The 23,758-nt window shown below is 36.4% G+C and overlaps 1 protein-coding gene across 4 annotated transcripts in view; it reads right to left on the bottom strand.

The window, feature by feature from the left end:
- BIRC6 (baculoviral IAP repeat containing 6) overlaps positions 1-23,758 on the bottom strand; it is a 168,957-nt gene that overhangs the window by 136,437 nt on the left and 8,762 nt on the right. For all 4 annotated transcript variants that reach the window (XM_057383649.1, XM_057383652.1, XM_057383651.1 and 1 more), the window contains exons 2-10: positions 16,728-16,909; positions 14,164-14,301; positions 13,578-13,771; positions 12,081-12,192; positions 10,853-10,935; positions 9,473-9,695; positions 9,222-9,382; positions 7,306-7,364; positions 5,240-6,634 (exon numbers count right to left, since the gene is read on the bottom strand). In XM_057383649.1, coding sequence (XP_057239632.1) covers positions 5,240-6,634; positions 7,306-7,364; positions 9,222-9,382; positions 9,473-9,695; positions 10,853-10,935; positions 12,081-12,192; positions 13,578-13,771; positions 14,164-14,301; positions 16,728-16,909 — 2,547 coding nt within the window. The remainder of the gene's footprint in view (positions 1-5,239; positions 6,635-7,305; positions 7,365-9,221; positions 9,383-9,472; positions 9,696-10,852; positions 10,936-12,080; positions 12,193-13,577; positions 13,772-14,163; positions 14,302-16,727; positions 16,910-23,758) is intronic.

Below are 23,758 nucleotides of genomic sequence, written 5' to 3'. Positions count from 1 at the left end.
TTACACAGGACTACTTATCTGCTTTACTACTATTATTTTTTTTTTCAAAAAAATGCAAAACAGAACTATAAAAACACTGCAGTTATGAATGGTACCAAAGGTAAAAAAAAAATAGGGGGAATAGGTTTTAAAAAGCAATTAACAAAGGAAACCTGAATAGAAACCAAAAATCATACCATTATGACACTTCCCATAATCCAAATTATGCTTCTAACAGAAAATATTCTATCATGTCAAGTGAAGTTCTATACTACCTCATCTGTACAGCTAAACTTCCATTTAAAATTTGAAACTTGAAAATTAAAATTCAACTAATTTCTGCGAATTCTCCTAACTAAGGATCTCTCTACATCATTCATCAAACCTAGAATTAGAACACTCATCAGGTCAACATACTAAAGAGCAAAGTCCAAGATTTTCAATGGACACAATGCACTGATGGCAGTTTGAAATCATTCAAGGAGGTTGCCCATTATTTACCACTACAGATACATAAAGCAATCGKATCATTTACAGAGAAGATATAGAACCAAAGACCACTAAGATCATCAAGTCTAACTATTAACCCAGCACTGTCAAGTGCTAAACAATCTACTAAACCATGTCTCTAAATGCCACATCTGCACATCTTTTAAATACTTTCAGAAAGCTATCCCAAAACGTCACTCCAACACACCATTCTTGGAAGCACTCCAACTTACACCACTCTTGAAGATTTTAACTATAAAATTCTGTCTCAAGTTTGAAAAAATAGAATGCAATTGAATAGGGACAAGTGAAAGTTCCTATGCATAGGGACAAATAATTAAAAGCCCTACTACAGAACAGAAAAAAAAATCAACTGGACAGTGGTCCTGTAAGAGAGGCTCTTGTGAGTCAGACGATAAACCTCGTTCAATTTCCTGCTCAAAAGYACAAACATTCCACTATGTATACACACACATGGTATGTACAGACTACAGAACTGTTTAACRAATTCATCCGTAGGATTATTGGGCCTGGTTTTGCATATCTCATCAAGAAACCTGTGGACTGACTTGATCAGGTCTTTTGGGAAGGGAAAGTAAAGGCTGCTTGCTTTTCTCTAAGTTTAAAAGGATTGCTGATATTCAGCTTGAGAAAATACATGTTTGGAGAAAGACAGTACCTAAATAAACTCAGTCTTCCCCTCCTTTTTTGAAGAAATGTCTTTGCCGTATTCATAACAAACAGTATAACAGACACAACCCCAGTGGCCAAGATGATACAGGCTAAACACTAGCAACAAAAACCATCAAGGACAGCATGCAGCAAGAGAAATTTCATTAACAGACTGTTAAATATGCATGTTCAAGATGCTTGAAAACAGGGTGACCAGTACTCTATTTCTGAAAGAGTAACTATATTTGACCCTGACTTAAAGATGATCTCTTAGCATCACTTCCAACACTAATCCTGATGTAAAAAAAAAAATTAACATCTCTCCAATCTTATTAGACTCCTTTACCAAAGAAGGTAGAAAATTGAAAATACTAGATTGATTCCTGAATTTCAAATACACAGTAAACAAGGCAGACAAAGCCTAATGACAAGGAAGACACAATAAGATAACCCAAACTAAACCAGAAAAAAAGCCACAGAATGTGATTATTGAACTATTTATAACTTAACAGCAAGAAAGCTGCTATAAACGAAAGGGATAAGATTTGGGGGAATCAAATCTCAAATGTATCCAAGTGCCATGCAGTTCTGCCAGGCTTGCAGTAAGAAATATCAGCACAGGCAACTGACTCTTGACATACCAAAACCCAGTCTGAAAAAATACTTTTTCTGACAAAAGGGAGTGAATGCAAAACTCTTGTTATAATGTAGCACTTTTAAAATGTTATAATGTAACACATTCAAAATTCCAGAGAACACAATCTGGCTGTTACAACTATATCTGATCCTCTTAAATACAAAGATAATAGACTTTAAATATCAAAAGACCACCTTTCAGCTGTATCCTGATTCAAAAACAGTATCTGCTGCCTAGTTTTAAAATAAACACTATTTTGAATGCTATAAAAGCAGAATTTAGGCTGTCATATTAACGACACAAGAGAAAATATTTAAATCCCCATGAGAGCAAATGAGTACTACTGGGGGGATATTAAATACAGTTCATATTGGCCAAGTGGAAGAAACGAAAGCAAAATACAAAGAGATTGAAGTTYGTTATGTTTGCTTAATAGAACTGGAACAAAGAATACACTTGCACACTTTTGCCAGAAGTCAAGCCCAGGTAACCCTTGCAGAAAGAGGTAAGTACCTGCAGCTGACACCAAGAGGTAACATTTGAAGTGTGACTCACAAAGATAGATAACATCAAATGGAGGCCTAAAACATCTTTCCATAAAACCACTCCAAATCTGAAGCATCCATTCACACAGAGGTTTCTTTTTCAGTCATATCTTAGAGGCAGCTATGGAAAAATTTTTATGATCTACCAATGAAAATAATACGTCAACAAGCAGGAGAAACAGAAGAAAAAGCTATTCTGCATTCAGAACTTTMAGACATCAAAGTACCTCTTTGACCTACTCTGACCTCCCAAACAAGTAAACAGGAAAGAATATACTGCTCATCTTATATGCCTGAATATTTTCCAACATCATCCAAGCATTTTCAATSCATGTACATTCCAAAACTTCTGTTTCACATTTTCATTCATGTCTTTGCACTAGAAACTCCTTTAAAGACAGAATAATGTTGAACACACTAGTAAATTTCATTTTTTCTACATATCTTTCTAATGCTGTCAGACTCAGGCACCATCCCACATGTGGCAGTAAACCTAGAAGAGCAAAGACCTCAAAGTGAATTGCAAAGAACACCAAGAAAACTACACTTAAGAAAAAATGACTTTCAACTCCCCCATCTTCATCCATCTAGTTAAGCAAGAAATTCTACCCATTTAGAGCAAAAGCTTAAAAGACGATTATGATTCAAGACAACCAAAATTATGCAAGGCCTATTCCATACATKAAGACATTCAAATCTACAATAAGAGAGAGAGTTTAAAAACTTAATAGTTGAGGTTTTTGACCTGCTTTTCTTTTAGCGTTCCTGAATTTTATGCCTTTTATGCCTTATTTATAAACATTACAGTTCAAGTCATTCTTTACCAAGTGCTGTATTTTGGCATAAATGTTTTGACTCCGAGGCTTCAGACAAACCTAGTATCAGATCCTGAAATCCAGACTTGTAATGAACATTGACTCCTATGCTTTGAACATAATTTCTCAAGAGTGAGAAAAATGTAACAGTGACTGAAATGTTAAAAWGGGAATAGAAATTGAAAGCTTCTAAGGGTATTKAAGCAATGAAAATAATGAATTCCAAAGTCCATGGTTTCAGAGCAGAAAATGGATGTTACAAATAGAGGTGTGGTGGATGTAAATCAAAGATAAGAATATTCAGTAGATTTTTTTTTTTAATTAAGTACTATATTCAAAAAAGAACCTTGCAGGCTGACTTGATACCTGTAGCATACCAGGCTACAGAAGAAAACACCCCCAAATCTCAGTCATCTTAAGGGCAGCATGAACAAAAGAAATCCAACAAAGCTATTTATTAATTAGTAGAGAGCTTTACTGGAAAAGCAGAATGATGTACTTGTCCATTACAAGCAAGATGGAAGTATTCTTCAGTCAGTGACAGAGATGGTGGTTATTTAGGCAGAGACAAAATACTCCTATACACACAGAATAAAAGCCTTCAGCTCAAGAGACYTGTATATCTTACACTGCATGCCCCAAAGAGGTTTGGATAAAACCAAATGCTACAAGAATATAATTACCATACACACTAACACTGGATGGAAAAGTACTGTGCACARTAACAGTAAGCCCTTTAACTTTTAYCACGAATGTTAAAACATAAGAACTACAAAACAGATTTCATGCAAGAAAGAAATTAAAAGTAATAAAATTCTGTAGAAAAAGATATTGTGTTTGGAGGTTTGTCCAATGATATTGCAGCTTGATCAGCTAAGYATAAGGTAAAAACATTATGACGTGGATATGATATACTAACAGTTTTCAAAGGCAATTAACCTTTCAGATAGACTTCCATTTAACTAGGAAAAACGTGCATTGTTAAATAGAGCTGTAAAAGTTTAACAGATACTTCTTTAAAAGCCATCATCAAAAGAGAACAATTTAGTAAATATGAATGTTACCCTTGGGAATCTGCAAACATAAATACTAGTTACTAGCTTGCAAAGTATTCTTTTGTATTTAAAATGCAAATCTAAAATGCCCACTTTATAGAAATCTTGACAGGTGAATGATAAATATGGAGCTTTTAAGAAAACTGACATGTTTACAATAAACTTGATTTTATCTGTTGGAAATAACAAGTAAATCTGACTTAACAACTGCTCACAGGAGTACTTTATAATCAATTCTTCTGGTAAAGAGGAAGTTCAACATGCTATTGATGGGAATTTATTTGAAATGTATRAACCATCCATCAGCTTAGACCCTCTGAGAGGTTAAGCATTTCCACCAGAGCTGCAATCAACTGCAGAACTAAATAAAACACTGGTGCATGGAGGACTGCTGGATGACATCCAGAGCTGTTCCCAGTGCTACACGCACAAGGAAGCAGGGACTTGTATGGTGATTTAGAGACTTTTACAAAGTAGGTGTTACCTGAAATTGACTTACGCTCCTTTCCTACCTGCCCCCTTCTCCAAAAAGCCTTGTGTTCATTTGGAAAAAAAGACTTAAGAACCCTGCATGGATAGTCTGGCTCTAACACTCAAAAAAGTACAATTCTACTTGCAAAAAGCTGAAGGAGAACCTCAGCATGCTACCCTGGAGGAAGATACCCTGGAAGAAGGTATAAAAGCATTATCTTCCCTGTTCTCTTGAATACTATCAGTTACAGATAGGAGACATTTTTCTGAAATGTGGTTTCTCTAGCACAGAAATAATGACATACAAGAATTCTTTTTATTTGTTTTGGACTTCAGAAAATCTGTGTCTCTACAAGAAAAAATCTACCAATACACTGGACACACACAAGAATTACTGCCATTCTAGAAATTAAAATCAACATTTAAGGYGAGGAATTAACTAGAGTACATGCTTCCTAAACCAGAATTAAACTGTATGCAAATTAATTAGAATTTGAAATTTAGATTCTAAATTCTGCAATATAATCCAAATACAATAAAACAATAATCTAAAAAAATTTCAAAGAGAAGTCTTACCTTTGGTGCACGCACATAATCTGTCTGTGCCCGAACAGTATATCACAGAGACAAACATATCTGGTTCCTCAGTGCCCTCTTTTTTAGGTGGCTCCACTTTGGCCAGAATTTCAAAGTTTGAAAGATCTAATATTTTTACATATCCTCCCTGAGTAGTTATTACCAGGTGCCCAAGAGYAGAGATCTCAGATCTTCTCTCTCTCCCACTGCCATTTTTAGAAGTTAATTGTATTTCCTCTACAGGCTCCTCACAGTCGTCCTCTCGATTATCCAATATATCTGGTGGGAGCAGAATCATTGAGGTAATTGTGTCTTGAGGGTCTTTGATATGCTGGATTTTTATTGGTTCCTCCTCTAGAGTAACTATTCTAGTGGCATAATTCATCTTATAAAGCACTAGGTATCCACCACTAACACTTCTCTGTTCAGGCTGAATTATTAAAGGAGTTGGTACATCTGCTGGTGACTCATGTTGGATTACATCAATACTCGTGCCATTCACTACAGCAAGACTTGATTCTAGTTCCCCCTTCCTTCTATTACATAGCGCCGAGTTTAATTTATTTAAATTGTTCAAGGCCTCTACTTGATTTATTGCACTCAGAGATTCAACAGGACAAGTCCGCAGTCCCACTAACAGATGAACTCCATCTGCACAAGGTGTGATTGAATCTACACACAGGTTCTCCTCCTCTGCAAACTTAGGCAGACGCAAGCACTGAACCAAAGTCCCAGGCTTGGGAACCATAGAGCTCCACTTGTCCGAGTCYGGAGATGTCAGGTTGGCTGCAGCATCTGCAAACTGCTGAATGTAAGTCACAGGGGGGTCCTGTAACAGCAACTGTTCCTGACTGTCCAGCTCCATTTCAATGATCTGTGGAACTGTGAAACCATCATCATGTATACTTTTACTCATAATATTGTTCATCTGTGAAAAGAGTTTTCCTGCTTTTTCATCAGACTCCTTAATGCTGTATAGCAGCAACACAGGCAAAGTCCTCCTTACCAGAGGGGAATTCAGTTCTGAATTAGTGCAGGATTCATTGTCAGTTGATCCCTGTTCCGAGACACTCTCACCTCGAGTCCTACTTAAGCCATCCAATGATCTCTGAGAGTTACTGCTAATGGGAGAGGTAGCAGGTGATTTGTATGTTAACAGACCTCCAGCTAATAAACAAGGAAAGGGAATGTTGTGATGTTCTAGATGTTTTTCCTTMGTCTTTTCACTCTTACAGTTGGCCAAACAGGGATTTGCCCCAAGTTCTTCTAGATCTTTAACTGTGTCTTCCAGAACATTTGCAACAATTTCCCACTGAAGTTTTTCAGGTTGCTGAAGAACGCTGAGAGCTGTTATATCAAGGCTGACTTCCATAGTTTCTTTTTGTGATGTGTGCCCTTTAAAACAAAAATGTTTAACATAATACAAATGCTCAAAAGAAAAAAAAACAGGAATCATACTGCATACATTACTGTTTGTTGAAAAAAAGGTATTGTTTTTTACACCTCATGCTCTTTTTTCCCCCACTTGCTGATCCTTACTCAAAGATGTACACTGGAGTATAAAAAATAAATGTGCAATCCTCCTTCCATCAAAATTTCTTGTTCAGCCGCTAAGAAAATAACACAAGAATACCATGCATAGCACTGTTCTGCTTCCATGTGAAACCTTTATCTATGCATACCCATAGGGAAACAATCAAGATACAGGAACGCTTTCTGGCAATCCCCTGAATTTAAAGGGTTCAGTACAGCTGTAATTTGTTCCTGTTCTRAGTAAGGTCCTTTATCTTGGTTTGTGTGCTTTATTGACAGAAAGATAAGCATTGCTTGTTGTCAAGTAAGACACTTATTAACTAATGAAGTACAGTTTTTTCCTCCTGTGTGTAATCTCTCCACCACATAAACAGTGACTTAAATACTGACATTGCTTTTAAGGTAAACCTTTTCCCTTTTTTTCTAATACAGTGAATATAATATCACTGGTTTTGACAGGGGTTTTTGAAAAGCACGAAAGAAGAATTTCCCCTTTCACCTCCAAACTATTACACAGATCAGATATAACTTACCTGTCACAGATTCTGATCTGGAATGCTCTTCACTGTCTGAGTCCTCCAGTAGGTCATCACTAAAAAAAAAAATAATGCATGAATGAGACCATGTGCCCTCTATCTGAATGCTGATTTTCAATTAAATCAGTCAAAATTAGTAAAAAACACAATGTGTGCTRTAACTGGACATTTCTTTTAGTCAGCATTGTTCATCTATTGATGAGTTCATCACAGACACCAACAACATGAAGACTTTTCTCCTTCATTATCAAAACCCATAGACTGGGTTTCTTTTTGTCTCATTCTACTGTTGTGTCTCCTACAATTCAGGCATAAATGGAATTAAAATGCAAGGCAATTCTCAGGAATCTTTCCAAGAAAAATAAGATTATACAATCAGTACATGTAGAAATTGCTATCAACATCTTCAAATTCCTCAAAATAATCTCTGCAAAGTGGAGCCAACAGACTAGTCTTTAATTCTATTTTTCAGCTAGTAAAGAAACAAGGTATGAAGAGTGTGTTAGTTTTAAAAATACGGCCAGATTAATAATTTTGTCATAAAACCAGCCTCTGTTCAAGACATCTTTTCTAGGGAAATAGGCCCCTGCTGAGTAGTTCTAAGAATATATGAATAATTGATGCATCTGGCTTTTCCAATAAAAGAAATTTTCTTATTACAGGCTCTTACACACAAGAAGAACAGTAACCCCTTTACAGCTTCAGGTACAACTGCTAACAGTACCAAGTCAGAGCTTCAAACTTCAACAAACTGGATGCTTTTTCCTCATATCCAAGAAATAGATCTTTTTTGGGTCAAACGTGATCAATCTTCACATCACAACATTACAGAGACAATGCAATACTTTGATACTCATCCAGCTTCCCCTTAAGTGGAGAAGTGATAGTAAATTTCATATAGGCTAAGTGAAGTGAAAGATGCTTAGTTCTGAACAGTTATGATTGCACAATCCTTTATCCAGCTCTTAAAATKGGTTTAATTCTTTAACTCTTATGGAGTTCACAGCCCTAAAGCTACAGTAAGAGTCCAGGCAGCTGTTAGGCCCCACACACTGATGCTGCCCATGTCTTCAGAAAACAAAGCTTCATATTTGYTCTGTAATACTGCAGGTATCACACCAAGCTTAAAACCAAAGATATATCCTCCTGTGCATGTCATTACTTTARTGGTACTGTTACTTTCTTCTTAACACTGAAGTTTAGAAGAAACATTCAGAAAACAAGCAAGACTCCCCAAATACCTTTTGTTCTAATTTTCCAACAATTACTCACTCTTTGGAGCTTTGGCAGTACCAGACAAGARTACCCAGTAAGAGACTGGATGAAGCATGGGTGAAAGAATACTACCGTTTCTCACATGACACTTTCTAGGTGTGGGCATACCCTCTAACTTATGCAACAGGACTATGTAATTGCTTAGAGTCTATATTAAAGGTACATGAGGAAGTACAAATTCCTAGCACATCCACACAATTTATATTCAGAATGACATAACCAGAAATTATGGAGAAGCAATCAGAGAAAAGCACATTCCAGAAGTCCGTGAGAAGTCTTTACTTTCAAAGCCTGAAATGTATAATCCATAGCTAAAATGAAATGCTGATCCAAAACTTATATTCCTTTCTCTTTTTTCTCTGCCTCTGAAATGTCGGCATAGGGCAGCAACGAGATCTGCAATCTCTCTGCTAGTGGAGTATAAAAACTGGAATAGCAGGAAACTGGCTCGAAAAACAGAAATTTAGATTAGTCTTCTTCATGGGTTTAATTGCATACAAATACAGAGGGACTAAAAATATTACTTCCATGAAAAGAAAATTACCAATCTTATGTTTCACAAAGCATGACTTTGCTAAATGGCATTTACCACTCACACAGCAGCATTTCATATTTTTTAATTTTGTAGATTGGCATACCTGTCTCCTTCTAATTTTGGTATGTCTGAGCAGCTAGATGAATCTTCTAACCATGCTAGTGTTGGTCTCCTTGAGTCAACCCCTGAGCTCTGTTCTCCTGATAACATAAGTTGCTGCACAATAGCGGGATCATATGCATTGATTTCAAATTTTAAGTGGACCTGAGAAATAACAACAAAAAACAGAARAGGTATTTGATTTTGAATTGATCAGGAAAGAGTTCATGAAAAATGACTGTKTATATTGCATACCTTCATAAGTTTGGAAACATCCCATATGCAGATCTTTCCTCGTTTTGTTGCAGCAGCTAGAAAATGAGGGCAACTTCCAGAACCAAAGCAGGTTATTCTGTCAGTGCCATCTGTGCAGGGAAATTGTGCTGGACTCGTTGCCAGTGTGACTGAAAGAGGTACATTCTGAGTGTGCTCACCCTTGACAAATGGGCAGTTTGGGGAATGTCTCTCATGTTCAGACCTTTTCAGATTAGAAACAAACACAGAAAACATTGATTTCTTACTTTGAAAAATACACATAGCATATACAAGCTAAGCCCAAGAAGTGAAGCTGAAACAGAACTGTTTGAACTSYACTGCAGCCAACCATACCAGAGAGYTCTGAAGTCACTAACACAGGTTTCCCKGCTGATTCTCAATAGCAGACTGTATTAAAGACTTCAATCATTCAATGCACATTCATATTCAAATGAATCAATCTACACAGTGCTCTTAATATAATTAATCTATTAAAAAGTAATTGTTCTATAGGCAGTAGCCCATCACCCCAGTCCTCGTGAAGAAAAGCAGAGRTTAAATTAACGTACATTGAAACTCCAATGTTATGAGTTACTTTAGAAGTAATGTCTTGTCTTTAGTTCTATATCCAGAATTTAAAAAAACAAAACTGAAGACATTCCTGAATGCCACATTGACCAAGAAGCATGGAAAAACCCTAAYCTCATAATACAACTAAGGCAGAAACCTGACAAGAGCAATTACACAACTACAAAACATCTCAAAAATTTCAAGTGAATGGAGTACACAAAAAGTATGAAGATAACATTACAAAGGAAAAGTTTCCAGCAAGTCAGGAGTCTGATGTGTTCAAGAAAAATTATGAATTACCAACTAGTCAAGAAAAAAAAATACATTAAGAACTCTTTAAACAGTGTACGATCCTCCATTTCTGTCACTACGGCCAATTTTAGATGATTCAGGAAAGTACTAATGGATGCTGCAACTTCACATATAAGGCAAATTTGTACTGTAGCCATGGTAGTTTTTGAACTTGAAAACAGATAMCTTCTAGCCACAATCAAATAGAAAACTCAGTTTAGATCCTTGCAAATAAGTATTGGCTAACAACTCACAAGGAGCAATTTGAAATGAAATTGCAAATCACAATCAAGAAATAAAACCAACTACAATTTTTTTTGTTTTAGAATTATACAATAATTTGATATAGTACAGCACATCTTTTTGTGATTTGTTCCATGGAATCATTTTGGAAACCCATTCTTGTCAATGACTTGCCCTAGAAAGAAATACCATTGAGATATGTTGATTTTTGTCCTTCGAAGATCTCTAACCTCTTCAATACAAAATTAAGTCTACTTCAAACATCATTAAACTTACCAAGGTTCATCTGTAGGCTCCCAGCACACCAAACACACACTACAGGTAAAGCACATGGCTCTGTCATCTCCTGATGAAGCAGGCTATGAAAATAGGAAGAAACACTTAAAATTTATACAGCTATGTACTACGAAACACTTTTAACTAGGTGATCAAGTCCTTTCCTTCTAATGACATACTAAAGCATCACATCAAACATATAAAAGGCCACAAATCATATACTACAAAGTGGTAGTATTTCACATTAAAAAAGGGTACACATTACTATAGAAGAGATCCAGAAATAACATTCATGCAAGTCATTGGATGCAAACCACAGACATAGAACAGAAATTACTTTTTTTTCTTTGGCAAAAGTTCACAAGGTTCAAAAAATTTAGAACTGCAGCAGAATACATGCTTGGATAAACACAGGTTAAAAAATATTCCTACCAATCTCTTAGGACATAAAGTATTCTCTATCACTCCTCTGCAAAGAACAGTTGTTACTAGCTGAAGTAACTGAGGAAAAATCAGAATTTCCATTCTCTTAAAATTTAGCATTTTCATGACCTCATTTCAAGACATGCTTGGGAATATGCAGAAGCAATTCCAACATATGAATTCCCTGCATTTCTCCTTCTGTACAAGAAAACATCCAAAAASTTTATTTACTTGTACCTATCAGGCTTTTCAGCTGACATGAGGAAGTCAATACTGCTGTCAAATGATAGGCACTGCCCAGTCATCATTATCTAAATCCATATTATATTTTTTTTTACAATAGGAATAATTTCRAAGAATGAAAAAGGAAAATAAGCAGAAGTAGTGGAATAAAATGTTGAGTGTGTATTTACTCACTAACCTAACAATTTAATGGGATCTAGGACCTCTGTTGGATACAATACAGTTTAAGTTCTATTAGGAAAGTATGGTTAGGGAACCCCAGTGGCAAGCTTATTGCTTTTTTGCTTTATTTGTAATATACAAAGGATTATTTACTCAACARTCTAACAAGGAGAAAGACAGATTCCACATAACAACCAACTTCATCTCTATTATTGTTATTTAACTCAAYAAAACCCTCTGAAACATATAGAAAATAACTGAATGACAAAGCTTTTATGGTTTATTCATCATTGAAGGAATCTATTAGAAAACGAGAAAAAAACCCACTAAAAAAAGCCACCACCTTTATTCTCCTGTCCCCCCACCTAGGGTACAAATACTAAGAACAACTAAATCTTACCTGGTGATAGAATCCAGCTTGAGCCATAGGATCTGGCTGTGCCCACCGATAACCCACATGAGGCCATGAAGTGAATGTCTCCCGTCTGTTAGCTTCACTGTACATCAAAGACCTAAAAAGGTGAAAAACTCTATGTTACCCAAAATTGCCGCTTAAATTTAAAAACCTAAACTGTTTATGAGATACTCTCAGTGCTTTAGTAACTATTAAAAATAGCATGAATAATTACCTATAACTTTTATGTTAAATTACAATTAACTACTACAGGAAAGTTACAAAATTAAGCATTTAGGTGCTTAAAGTACATCCCCAGTAAAAAACAAAAAGCAATACAACAACTTACAGGACTTAGAAGCAATATTAATAAAATAACCTTCCAGGTAGCCTATTTGATCGACCTGCAGAAAAGCTTCAGATACCCAAAGCTATTCTGCACCCAAGACAGGTGAAGAATCTAGCCCAACAGAACTGCGAGAGAGTTGGATTATTTTTAAAATGACAACTACTGCAAAAATTTGGGGTTCTTAGTTAATAGCACATGAGAAATGAGTATCAGTTTTTCTTTTCCCTTGACAGAATTTTGTTCTCTCAAGAACTGGTGCTGTTAGATGGAAAGGTGCCTCATTTCCTTTTTCTGTTCATCAGTTTAAACATTTCCTGCCAAGGAAGTAATCTATTCTACCAACACCCACATAAGWGCTATCTTAACTTGACATTATACCAGCTTAAGAGACAGATCTCGGACAGCTCTAATCAAAATACAGTATGGCAAGGTACAGGTACACCTGAAGGCTTGGAAAGGGAAGTTAAGAGATGAAATAAAATTCATTAAATAATTTGAGCTATAAGAAATTACTATAAACTTACAAAATAGTACTTGTACAGAAACTTTCAAGAAAGAATTAATTTACAAACTTAGAAGATTCATCAGTATTCTAACTAGTCTCAGCTTATGAAGGTTAAAATAAAGGATTACTTGCTTGTGTATACACTACCACTTGGATCAGAAAGAGATGAATCAACAGTCTGAGGTAAAATATTCTCTGAACATAGTAGGTGACCAGAGAGTTCAGAAGTAACATAGAAATGCTCTGCAGATGTAGCTTCCTAAACTTCTAAACCACAAAACATAGATGTGACCCTTTCTAGCATGAAGGAAAAGGAACTGATTTCAGGATACAATGTAGTATGTATTTAAAGCTGCAATTGTTACCTTTCTGAAAGTGTATGTTGGGATTAAGTGAATTCAATTTGCCTGACATTAATGTTGAAACCCAGACAGTCTTGTGACATCCATAAAGGCTTTGCTAATTTCAGTAGTAAGTATGGCACACAGTGTGYATTAAACAGTTAATTTGCTGGATGGCCAACAAATTTGTAAGACCAACAAAGCACTAACTAGGACTAACTCTTTGGCAAGTAACTTAAAACTCATCTAAAAGCTTAYTCTGATACAACTAAGGGGTCGAATTCATCACTTATTTTGTCTTAATATACCTGTCCACAGATCGCCCAGGTCCCACACCAAGCTCTGGCCGTGCGCTGGGTAAGAGGTAAGATAACCTATCCATCACAGAGGATGCTACAGGTAAGGCAGCAATATTTTGATTTATCTTCTTGAGTTCATTTACAATGGCACTGGCGACAGACTTCAAAACATGATGAGGAAGGTGGAACGTAACCGTTGCCCACTAGGTAAGAAAAGAAAGTGTCTATGTTTTAAAATTTTAACATCTAAACAACAAATAGATCACAAAAGTGTCAAAACCAAAAACAAACACGTGATATCAAGAAATATAACAGAGACATAAATGCAACTTGTATATAATGGAAGGAACGTCAGTAACTACAGATTTTAAGTTCAGTTGGGTTTATTAGTTAACATTATCAGCAAGAAACTAATCTTGTTTGTTCTCCTACCACGTGAAGCTGTACACAGACAACTAAGGAACAGAGAATATATTCCACTGTCTTCAAACAAAATCCACCACACTGAGTCAAACATTTTGTATGTTTCAATAATGGTAGACACACAAATTAGACTTGAGAATCCATGTTAGACAGTACAAAGACAAATTCTTACCTTTGCAACTTTATGATTTGCTGCTGTTTCATGTGAGGTATTTTTTAAGCCATCCTTCAGTTGTGTGATGAACAAATCATATCCCTCTGTGCTAGAAACATCTACTTTTTCTATGCAAGCAGATAACAGCTGCTGAGCCTAAAATGCAGATGTGCAGGCAAAGTTAGCATCTATGCTGAACAACAGGAATTATGCATGTTTCATTACTCCATGAAACATCCTCTGCCATATCCCACTTCATCATATATTACATCAGCATAACACCCACAAAAGACCAGAGCTGAGTAAAATGTTCCAAGTTTTATTTTATAGTTGAACCGATAGATAAACTTCAGCCATGGTAATTACTACAAATTTTCTCAAGGGCAATATTATCAAATGTTAAACAATTCATCATATAAGTTAAAACTGAAGATCTATTAAAGCAAGCAATGTGAGAAATCTATTGCCCAATGCTTTCTCTTTAAAATGATTCATTCAGCTTTGAGGACAAAAAGTGARAGCAAGAACACAAGTCTTGACATTTGCCGAGTAGCTTTATATCTTCAAAAAGGTAGATAATACTGAAAACAATAACATTGCAACAAAACAAGAAATTAATTACTTAAAATTCTAATACAATGAAGCTGAAAAAATGAGGCAACCTTCCCCCAGGGTAGTTTAGAAATTAGTTCTTAAAACTCAGAAATAATGCAGATTGAAAAGAATGCTACCGGCAACAATTTAGAGACTTTTTCTTCCAGGTCTCATCTGTTTCCAGCTTGTCCCTCTGCCTGCTAATTTCATGTTGACAGGTAAGATTTAAAGGTATGCTTCATGTGCAAGGCACAGAGTATTCTAAATCTGCTGTTAGGGTTAATATCTGCTGGATTAATATCTTTAAAATATGACAGGAATTCTTTGAAGTTACAAATACAGGGAAGTATTTCCCTAGGACAATGGTCAGCCAGTCCTTTAAASAACCACAAACTGTCCGAACAGAACAGACCAAATGGCCACTTGGTTACGTCCTTGGCAAGCTCAGGGGAAGAAAGATTTAAATAAGGCAAATCCATTCCCTAGCTAAGGCTGTATCAGAAGAAAAACAGATAGACTGTGGAAGTTCCTAAATGTTAGTATTCTATGGTGAATTCAAAACAGCATGGTGGTTCCTTCATAACTTGTCAATGCTGACAATTAGAAGTGCATAAAGATGCACTGCACTACCAGATGATCCAATATATTAAAAGATTACTTAAGTGCAAAAATTTGCAGGAAAATTCTAGACATAAACAAAAACTAGAYACTCTTGCTTGGTTAAAAGTTCTTGACCTTTCTGTGATGAAAGAGGTGGACAGATGTGTTTGTATTAACATTTGCTTAACATTTACTAAATTTTTCCAGGGTCTGAGTTACCTCCTCTTTAAACTTAAAAGCAAGAACTTAAGACTAATAATGTTTTTTGCCTGCTACCTCACTGATTTGGTGATGAACCTCCCAAAGCTACTCCTACTGAACTGCAATTTCCAAATTTCTTTTTCTACAGCAATGATCTTTACAGAGAAGTGCTGTATTTAACCTTGAAATAAGGATCTTTAGACATTTAGAACCAAAGAATCTTTGTGCGGAAAAAACTGACACAAACTTACAAGTTGTATGGAACCATTTGASACTGCAAACATGTCACAGCAGACCTTATGAAAGGAAATCCTGACCACTGACACTTTCTTCACACTCAGCCACACATATCAAGATTCTTTAGTGACCAACAAAGGGTGTAAAAGTGATGCCAGTGGGCAGGAAGCCTGGGGAATCTGGAAAGGTCTCTTCAGAGACCWCTATGAAACAACATTTTATTGCTGTTACTCCTACTCAAGCCRCATAGTTAAAAACATCACATATAACACACATTCTTGATTCATAGTAAGCACCTGTTATTCAATACTTCAGGAGCACATAAATAATTTACATCAATGCTGAGGATAAACAAATGCAACAAAATCCTAAGCATTACACTCTATGCAGAAATGTCTATATTAGCTTCTCTCAAAGTGATACTAAATGCTCAAATCACAAAGTACTGTGTTAGTGCTGGTCCAAACATAAAAGAGAAGCCAGGTTTGCACAGAGAAGTCTTCTATTAGGCCAGCTGACCTTGACAGAAAACTTAGATTTCAGCACTAATTCTTCACATGAAGAAACACCATTACCTGATTTTGTCTTTCTTTCCATGAAAGACTATAAAAACAACAAAATCAGGGATGCCTTACAACCCAGACTGACTTCTAGAAATGCATAGAGATTCCATACACAAGCATAGACAAAGGTGGGGAAATGAGTCCTTATCCTTGGTCACTAAAAAGTTCTTCCATCTCAAATTATGTGCTCTTAAGGCATGCTCTTATTTGGTTTGAGATACAAGTAACTCTGAAAAGCTATGGCCCTACGACAGCTAATAATTAAGAAATTTTTCCATTACATGGTGTTAATATCACCCTAGAAACTCAGAGTCAAATGTCTGGTTTCAGTATTTCTGACAGAGTTATTTACATGACTCTTTCCCCTCCTCCCCCTCCACATCTTACCTCTGTAACCGGCAATTCAAGCTGAACCACGTCATCTTGTTTTGAAACAGGCGTTTGCAGAGCTGTGTCTAACAGTAAGATGCCATTGAGATCTTTCCTACATCCTACTGCATAATCGTCCACAAAGATCACTTTATCCACAGCAGAAATATACTGACATTTCACCCGTCCACCTGGTTTAGCTATAAAGGGAAAGACAAAATGCAAGACCTAATTAGAAAACAGCTTTTATATAAAAGACCTCTAATTTCTGTTTTGGAAAGTAATGTAAAATTTTAACAAAATCTTTACTTCTTGAGATGATCAAAACCTAGCACTTAGGTACCACAATTTTCATCAGTCTTTTATATTTCCTACATTAAAAAAAAAAAGCTACCAAAATCCATACATCCCATCAGTAACTAGAACCATTTTACTACTACAGTGGAAACCATTATTGAAGTCCTTTTCCTACCAGGAGGCCTAAACTAGTGTTTTCAAGCTTAATGTAGATGCCTGGTATACTTGACAATAGCTGACAGTCAATAATAAGAAGTAAATTGTACAAATCAGCATGAACACTGAGACAAAATTGCTAAACTATCATCATGGCTTATTAACACCATTTCATGAAGCAAAACAACACTTTAATTTCTCAAAACTAAGTACAACATGTAACATGTACGAATGTAGCATGTGTTCCCTGAGACACTACAACAGGTTATTTCTGCTCAATGTTGCACATGTGATGTCTGTAACAGGTTTGAGAAGTTTGGTGAAGGTAGAGGAAGACTTTCAGCAGAATATTATCCCTAAAATGTTTGTTACTTGACACTATTACACATCTGAAGCTGGATGGACTTCAGAACTAAATGTAATCCATATAAAATGCTATCTGTATAGAAAATAAAGTGCTTTAAATCCCAGACAAACTGCCACTACAGAAGCCGACTGTGTGTGTTATMAATATAGGGACACAGTCTCCAATGGCAGCTGAAAACGTTGGATTGTCAACACAGATGTCTTCCTGTCACACAGGAACAGTAGTTTTGTTAAATTTTGCATTGATCATGTCCTGTCCATGTTCTCCTCTTTCCTCAGACACTGGATAGTGTTTTTAYTATAAATTATTTAAAATCACCGTTTTGGTAGATAGCATACAGTAAAACATCCAGGTAAGGACAGCTACATAATTCTGTYATCTTTAAACTTTGATACAGTTAAATGGAAATGAAAACGTTTGGAAATATAGGTCATACGAATCTGACCACAGTACATTTGTGGTATCATCTCTTTGAAAATGCAGGTCAAGAGCAGTTGTCAGCTGTCCTTCTCACCAAGATTTTGGAAACAATGACTCATACACTCTCAAAACACAGGACATATGCCTTTGCCTGCATTAAGTATACTGGAATCGTAATAACTGATAYAGCAATCAGAAACACTTCAAGAGTCCAGAACCACTTGATAGTTGTTAAGTCTTTGGTCTTTGCTCACCAAAAAAGGGTTCTCTGAATGGCAAATCAACTAATTTCAACCTGTGTTTTTGCCAATACAATGGAGTTCCTCACACAAGACTTTCTACAGCCAGCATAGCTGCAGGCAAGGAAGTATATAACTCTACAGGAGAGTAACAGTTTTGACAAAAATTCAAATACAAGTTTTAACATCTTTAAAAGTATTAGTTTCAACAATGTACTGGAGACTATTATGCAAAGAARCTGAAGAGTATCTGATGCACTAGACTAGAAACCTCACTRGATTATGATGGTTTTTGTAGACTATCCASTGTGATCCAAGTGATGGATCACTATAGGCCACTTTCTTTAACACATCACTTCTCTCCTCCTCTCTCCCTCCCAGAGAAAATGGGAAAAGCAGCTCACCCCTTCCTGCAGTGCCAACACCATAAACACTTTTTTTTACACTTCCCTTATTTCCTGTCAAGCACAGAAGTATGCTCATACCCTGTGACTAGGAGTTCAGCAGTCTCCAGGTGCCCCAGACATTGTGGCTTTCCAGGCTAGACCATTCTTATTTTATCATTTCTGTAGTGATATTAATAAAATCTCATGTCTAAACCAGCAAATAGCTAAAATCCTCTAAGTAAAGGGTCCAAATCTTTAGAAGCCAGTAAAGATTACTAACAAGGCAGATAACATAGCATTTCTGCTCAATAACTAATCAACATGGTATTTCTGCTCCATTAAGAAACAAAATAAGAAGTTATAACTAGGGAACAAGAAATATATTGTCTACCAGCTGTGATTTTCTCTGTGCTGGTTAATATTCTGGTTGCTTGTATTGATAGAAAGACTGGCCAAATTATCTCCAGAAAGTTATTTACAGTTGCTGACTTTATTTTATTTGAAGCGTATGAAAACAAGACAAGCCCTCTTATCCTRAGGTGATGGAGCTTCAAGGAAATGATTTGATCAATATTTAATATTGTTCCAAACCACAGAAAAACACATTCGGCAACTGACTAGTTTATACTGAATAGCCTCTGAGCTGCTGAGAAGCTTTTTTGCAAACAGGAGTTTAATTTTAAAAGTTCTCAAAACATATTTCAAGATGATCCTAASACTAGTCACATACTTTAATACAGTCTACATATGGCTGACCATATGATTATTGTAATAGATTGAGAACCAGGAAACCAAAGAATTTAAATTTACCACACTGAAGTAGTAACCACTGTAGAAGAAATGCCTAGAAAAGTTAAATGATCCTCAAATCATTGTCAGAAATGTCCTTTCTAACTCAGGATCAACGTTTTACAATCTGCCAAAGTACTGACCAATACCCTGTGAAAAACGTACTAGTGCCACTCTAACATCATGTCCTGCCTGTGCAGCCTAACGTTACAAGCAATAGTAATCTRCATCTTCACAAACCACAGCTGAAAAGTTTCACATAAAATCACTAAATTACTTAAGCCAGATCAATAAAACCCAACTATTACTCTCATTTTAACTCTAATTTCTTCAACTGTAATTTATTTTGGTGGTAGGAGAAGAAACAGTCATTCAAAATTTCTAACAATTTTGCTTTTCAGTCTTGGCACAAGTGAATCATAGCTTCTCCCAACACTTCCAGCCTGTCTGTCTAGTATCAAAAACAAAACAACTCACAAAGAAATCATTAAGCCTTTTGTCAGTTCCTACGAGGAAACCAGGCAGGCTGCTAGCAGGGTAGAAGTTCAAACTCAATAGTATATAACATTATGGTATGTCATCTATAACAACATTAGAACTAGCAACCTAAAAAYTTAAAACCAAATAAACATCATATTGCAGAAATTAAGAACCTGAGAAATTGAACATTTCACCTCCACCTTCTTTGCTTCAAACAATATAAAACAGACCAGCAATTTCCTGTGATCGAAATCTGACCTAGGAGAGTATTACAGAAAACAAATTTGTTTGGAGAATTCATAACAGTCTAAGCAGCATCTGTTGTGTCCCCTTGCCTGTGGGCATTAAGATGAACCAAACCAATTAGAGAATTGACCTTGCAATTCAAGAAGTAGAACAATGAAAAAGATTGTCTTCATCTCTCTGCTAAAGACAGATTCAGCCTCAAAGCTACAGTGCTTAAGATAAGTGATTCACCTGTTTTCCCATCATCATGGAGAGATATAGATTAATGCTGGTAATAATACCTTTATYATTTGTGATATTAAAAAATGTTAATTCACCTAGAAAACTGCTAGCAAGGAATATAAATATAAAGGTACTAAAACATATAAAAGTCAGTAATTTCTTGACAAGAAGCTCCCAATACAGAGTAAAAACCCCCTCCAATAGCTTCTAAATTACTTACAGTAAAATAACACTTTTATCTAAAGCTACAAAGCTAGATGCTACATGCATCATAGCACTAATTCCATAATGCTAAGATCCAAGTCCAATCAAGTATCTAAAGGAACACTCATAATTTTGATCTATGAATGCCACTAAGTCTTTACATTAAGAATTAAAGTAACATTTTTGGAGAAATCCCATCAGCCCAGCAGAAGACATACATTATGGGCACCAATATCAGTTTCTGCATTTTCAATTTAAACTAAAATAATCCAAACAAAATCTCAGTACTCATTTCAAAATACTGCAAGCATGGGAAAATGAAATGAATGAAGTTTCAGGAGATCAAAAGCCCTATCTATTCCATCAATGTTGTACCGTAAGATTTGAGCATGAAGCTACTTAAAGGAAAGAGAATTCAGAAACTCAAGGAAAGGCCATGTTAGTGAACAGAAAAAACTGTCCTTTCCATCTGAGACAAAAACACTTCATGCTTCAATCTCACTCAGCTAGTTCTCACACGGTTTTCACATGTACCTGGGATTAAAAAAAATGTTACATATCAGTTGTCCTCATTTGTTACAAGGCAGGTGCCTTTCCTATTGTTACCATTTCAGGTAATCACAAAACCAACTGAAAGTTAGCAAGCATAACACCTAATTACATGCTAATGAAGCAACACATCTACCAAGGAAAGCGTATCAGAACACTTGCAGATTGAGGAAATTCTGCAATAAAACCCTGTCTTAAAGTTCAATTTGCTGTCTCAACTTGCTGTATTTGCAGGAATCTATTTTGAGCTAATACTACAGAAAATTACAACTATGGACGAGCCACAAAGGGTCCACACAAAAGAGGATAAAAAGCAAACCACTGCAAATCTGGTCTAAAAATAAGAAAGTTGTCTCCAAATCGTTTCACATCAGTGGCTCCCAAATTAAACAAAGACATGGTGGTCATGAACACTTGGGAACACAATAATGAGAAGAGGTCTAAGGTATGGCTAAATCAGGTCAKGACTGTTCCATCATTACTGAATTTATCAGTCAGAGATTCACCCTTGTTCCTCCTCTTCTGTTCCTCATGTACTTCARTGGATACTTCAGCAGTGTAGTTTTACCCTCCAGGTCTAGCCCCTTATTTGCGCTAAACATCACCTCACCAAAGCAATCTGCTGCCATYACAAAGACATTCCACAAGCCCCTTCTTTCCCCAAAGCAAAACTATTCTCAAACTTGACGAAAGGACAGTACAGAAACTACTAGAAGAACACAAGTCAAAGTTCCTATTTTAGACAAATTACGTAAATGGTTTAAACCAGGTATACACAAGCAACATTTTCTCTTTTAGATTTCACTATATACACACACACACACACACCTTCATCTGTCACATCAGCTGGCCAAAATGATTGCATAAAGCAAAAACACACTACAGCTGAAGCAGGAAAGAAAATAAAAAAAGTTCTTCAAACAGCAAGAATGCTAAAAGAGAAGAATGTTATGTGCCAAAACGGGATTTAGTTAATAAAAAACAAGACATGTGGTCTAAAGTTTATCTTTTCCTTCAGCAACAGGCAGGACAGAGTTGCTTCAGTATCCGTTTCATTATATGATAGCTGGTTTTAATAATCCTTATTAATAGGAAGATGTGTTATCTGGGCCAAAGCACTGGAGACAGCCACATGAATATTAACTAGATGTGTCTGCTCATGCTTCTGCTCTACTAASGGAAGCTAACACTAACACTTAAAAGGTTTCAGAACATAAACAAAACCCCACTGAGATCAAGACAGTTCATCTCACTTTGCAGGCATAAAGTCCTCTTCCACTCTACAGATTCAAAATGAGAGTGAATCAGCAGGAGATCATCGTGCGTGAGATCATCGTGCCCATGCTCTCTGTGTGGTTTCAGATCTCCATGTATCTGACATCACTGCCACCTTGTATGTACAGAGCACAACTGCTCGCAGAACTTTAYGCTGTTATCCCAAGAACAAATTAGGAAGGTATTCCAGAATCCTTCCTGCAAACCTGGGTAAACTGTGAAAATGTAAACCCCTGCAATTCTTCCTGCAAACACCTCACAAATGGCACATTCTTCTTCAAAACTTTTCTTAAAGTGAAAAATTAGGATRAAAATTTCAGGAAAGTTGTCTTTCAAAAAGTGCAGACAGATTACACAGCTTCCATCTAGAAGCACAGACAGGCAAGGAACACTTCACAGCTCAGTAACAGGAAGTTCCCATTCTTCAAGTGCTAGTCCCATCACAGCATTTCACAACAAAGAAACTTTGCCAGATGAAATTTTACTACCAGTTCCTCTTTTGGTGCCTAAAGTGGCATCTGCGTTCACCCATTACGTATCCTGCAGTCTCTGCAACAGGAGAAAATATCTCCAGATACGATACTTTTTGAACTCCCAAGACTGTTTGTTTGGCAGGAAACARTTTCATTTCTCCCCCTTCCAAGTTCCCATATTGTAAGAAGCTTCCAAGACATCATGTTGGGAGAAGCAGCAAATTCTCAAAAGCAGATGGGTGGGTTATAAAGCAAGTGAAAAATTGGCTGCATTGTCATGTGTAAAGTTAGTTGTTAACCATACAACACCCAGCTGGCAGCCAGTTATGAGTGGCATTCAACAAAGCTTGACATGCTCCACTACCTTCATCAATGGCTTGGATGGAAGCACAAGCTGCACCTTTATTTAGATTGTGGATGACACCCAAGGGRAGATGACTGAGGGCAACTGATGCATTAAATGGCTGCCTTTAGAAAGGATCTCACAAAGACAGAGAAATGGCTTAACACAGATCTCCTSATGTTCAATGAAGACAAATGCAAAGTCTTATACTCGGAATGGAATATAAGCCCATACATCAAGAGAAGCTGAGGACCAATTGCCTGGGTGGCAACCTAATAGAAAGAACTTGGGGATCCTGATGGACAGGCTGAACAAGAGGCAGCAATGCATCCTCTCACCAACAAACTGTTACCATAGAGAGGAYCACGGGAAAAGATCAAGCTACCGTAACCAGCAATAGGCACACRTCCAGAATACCACTTCCAGCTCTGCTCCTCTATCTGAGGCATCAGCACACACGTGAGAAGCCCATGAAGGGGTCCTAAGGTGAGGGCTGAATATAAAAAACGTAGGGAAAGACAAAGATAATTGGGCTTGTTTAGTCGGCAGAATAAAAAGTTTAGGAGAAAATCTAACAGCAGTCTTCCAATGCTGCAACAGTAT

This window comes from Malurus melanocephalus, unplaced genomic scaffold (genome assembly GCF_030028575.1).
Source record: "Malurus melanocephalus ecotype Western Australia unplaced genomic scaffold, MMel_1.1 scaffold_649, whole genome shotgun sequence".
NCBI lineage: Eukaryota > Metazoa > Chordata > Aves > Passeriformes > Maluridae > Malurus > Malurus melanocephalus.
Note: the sequence above shows the minus strand (reverse complement) of the source record. Positions and strands in the feature narration are given on the sequence as shown.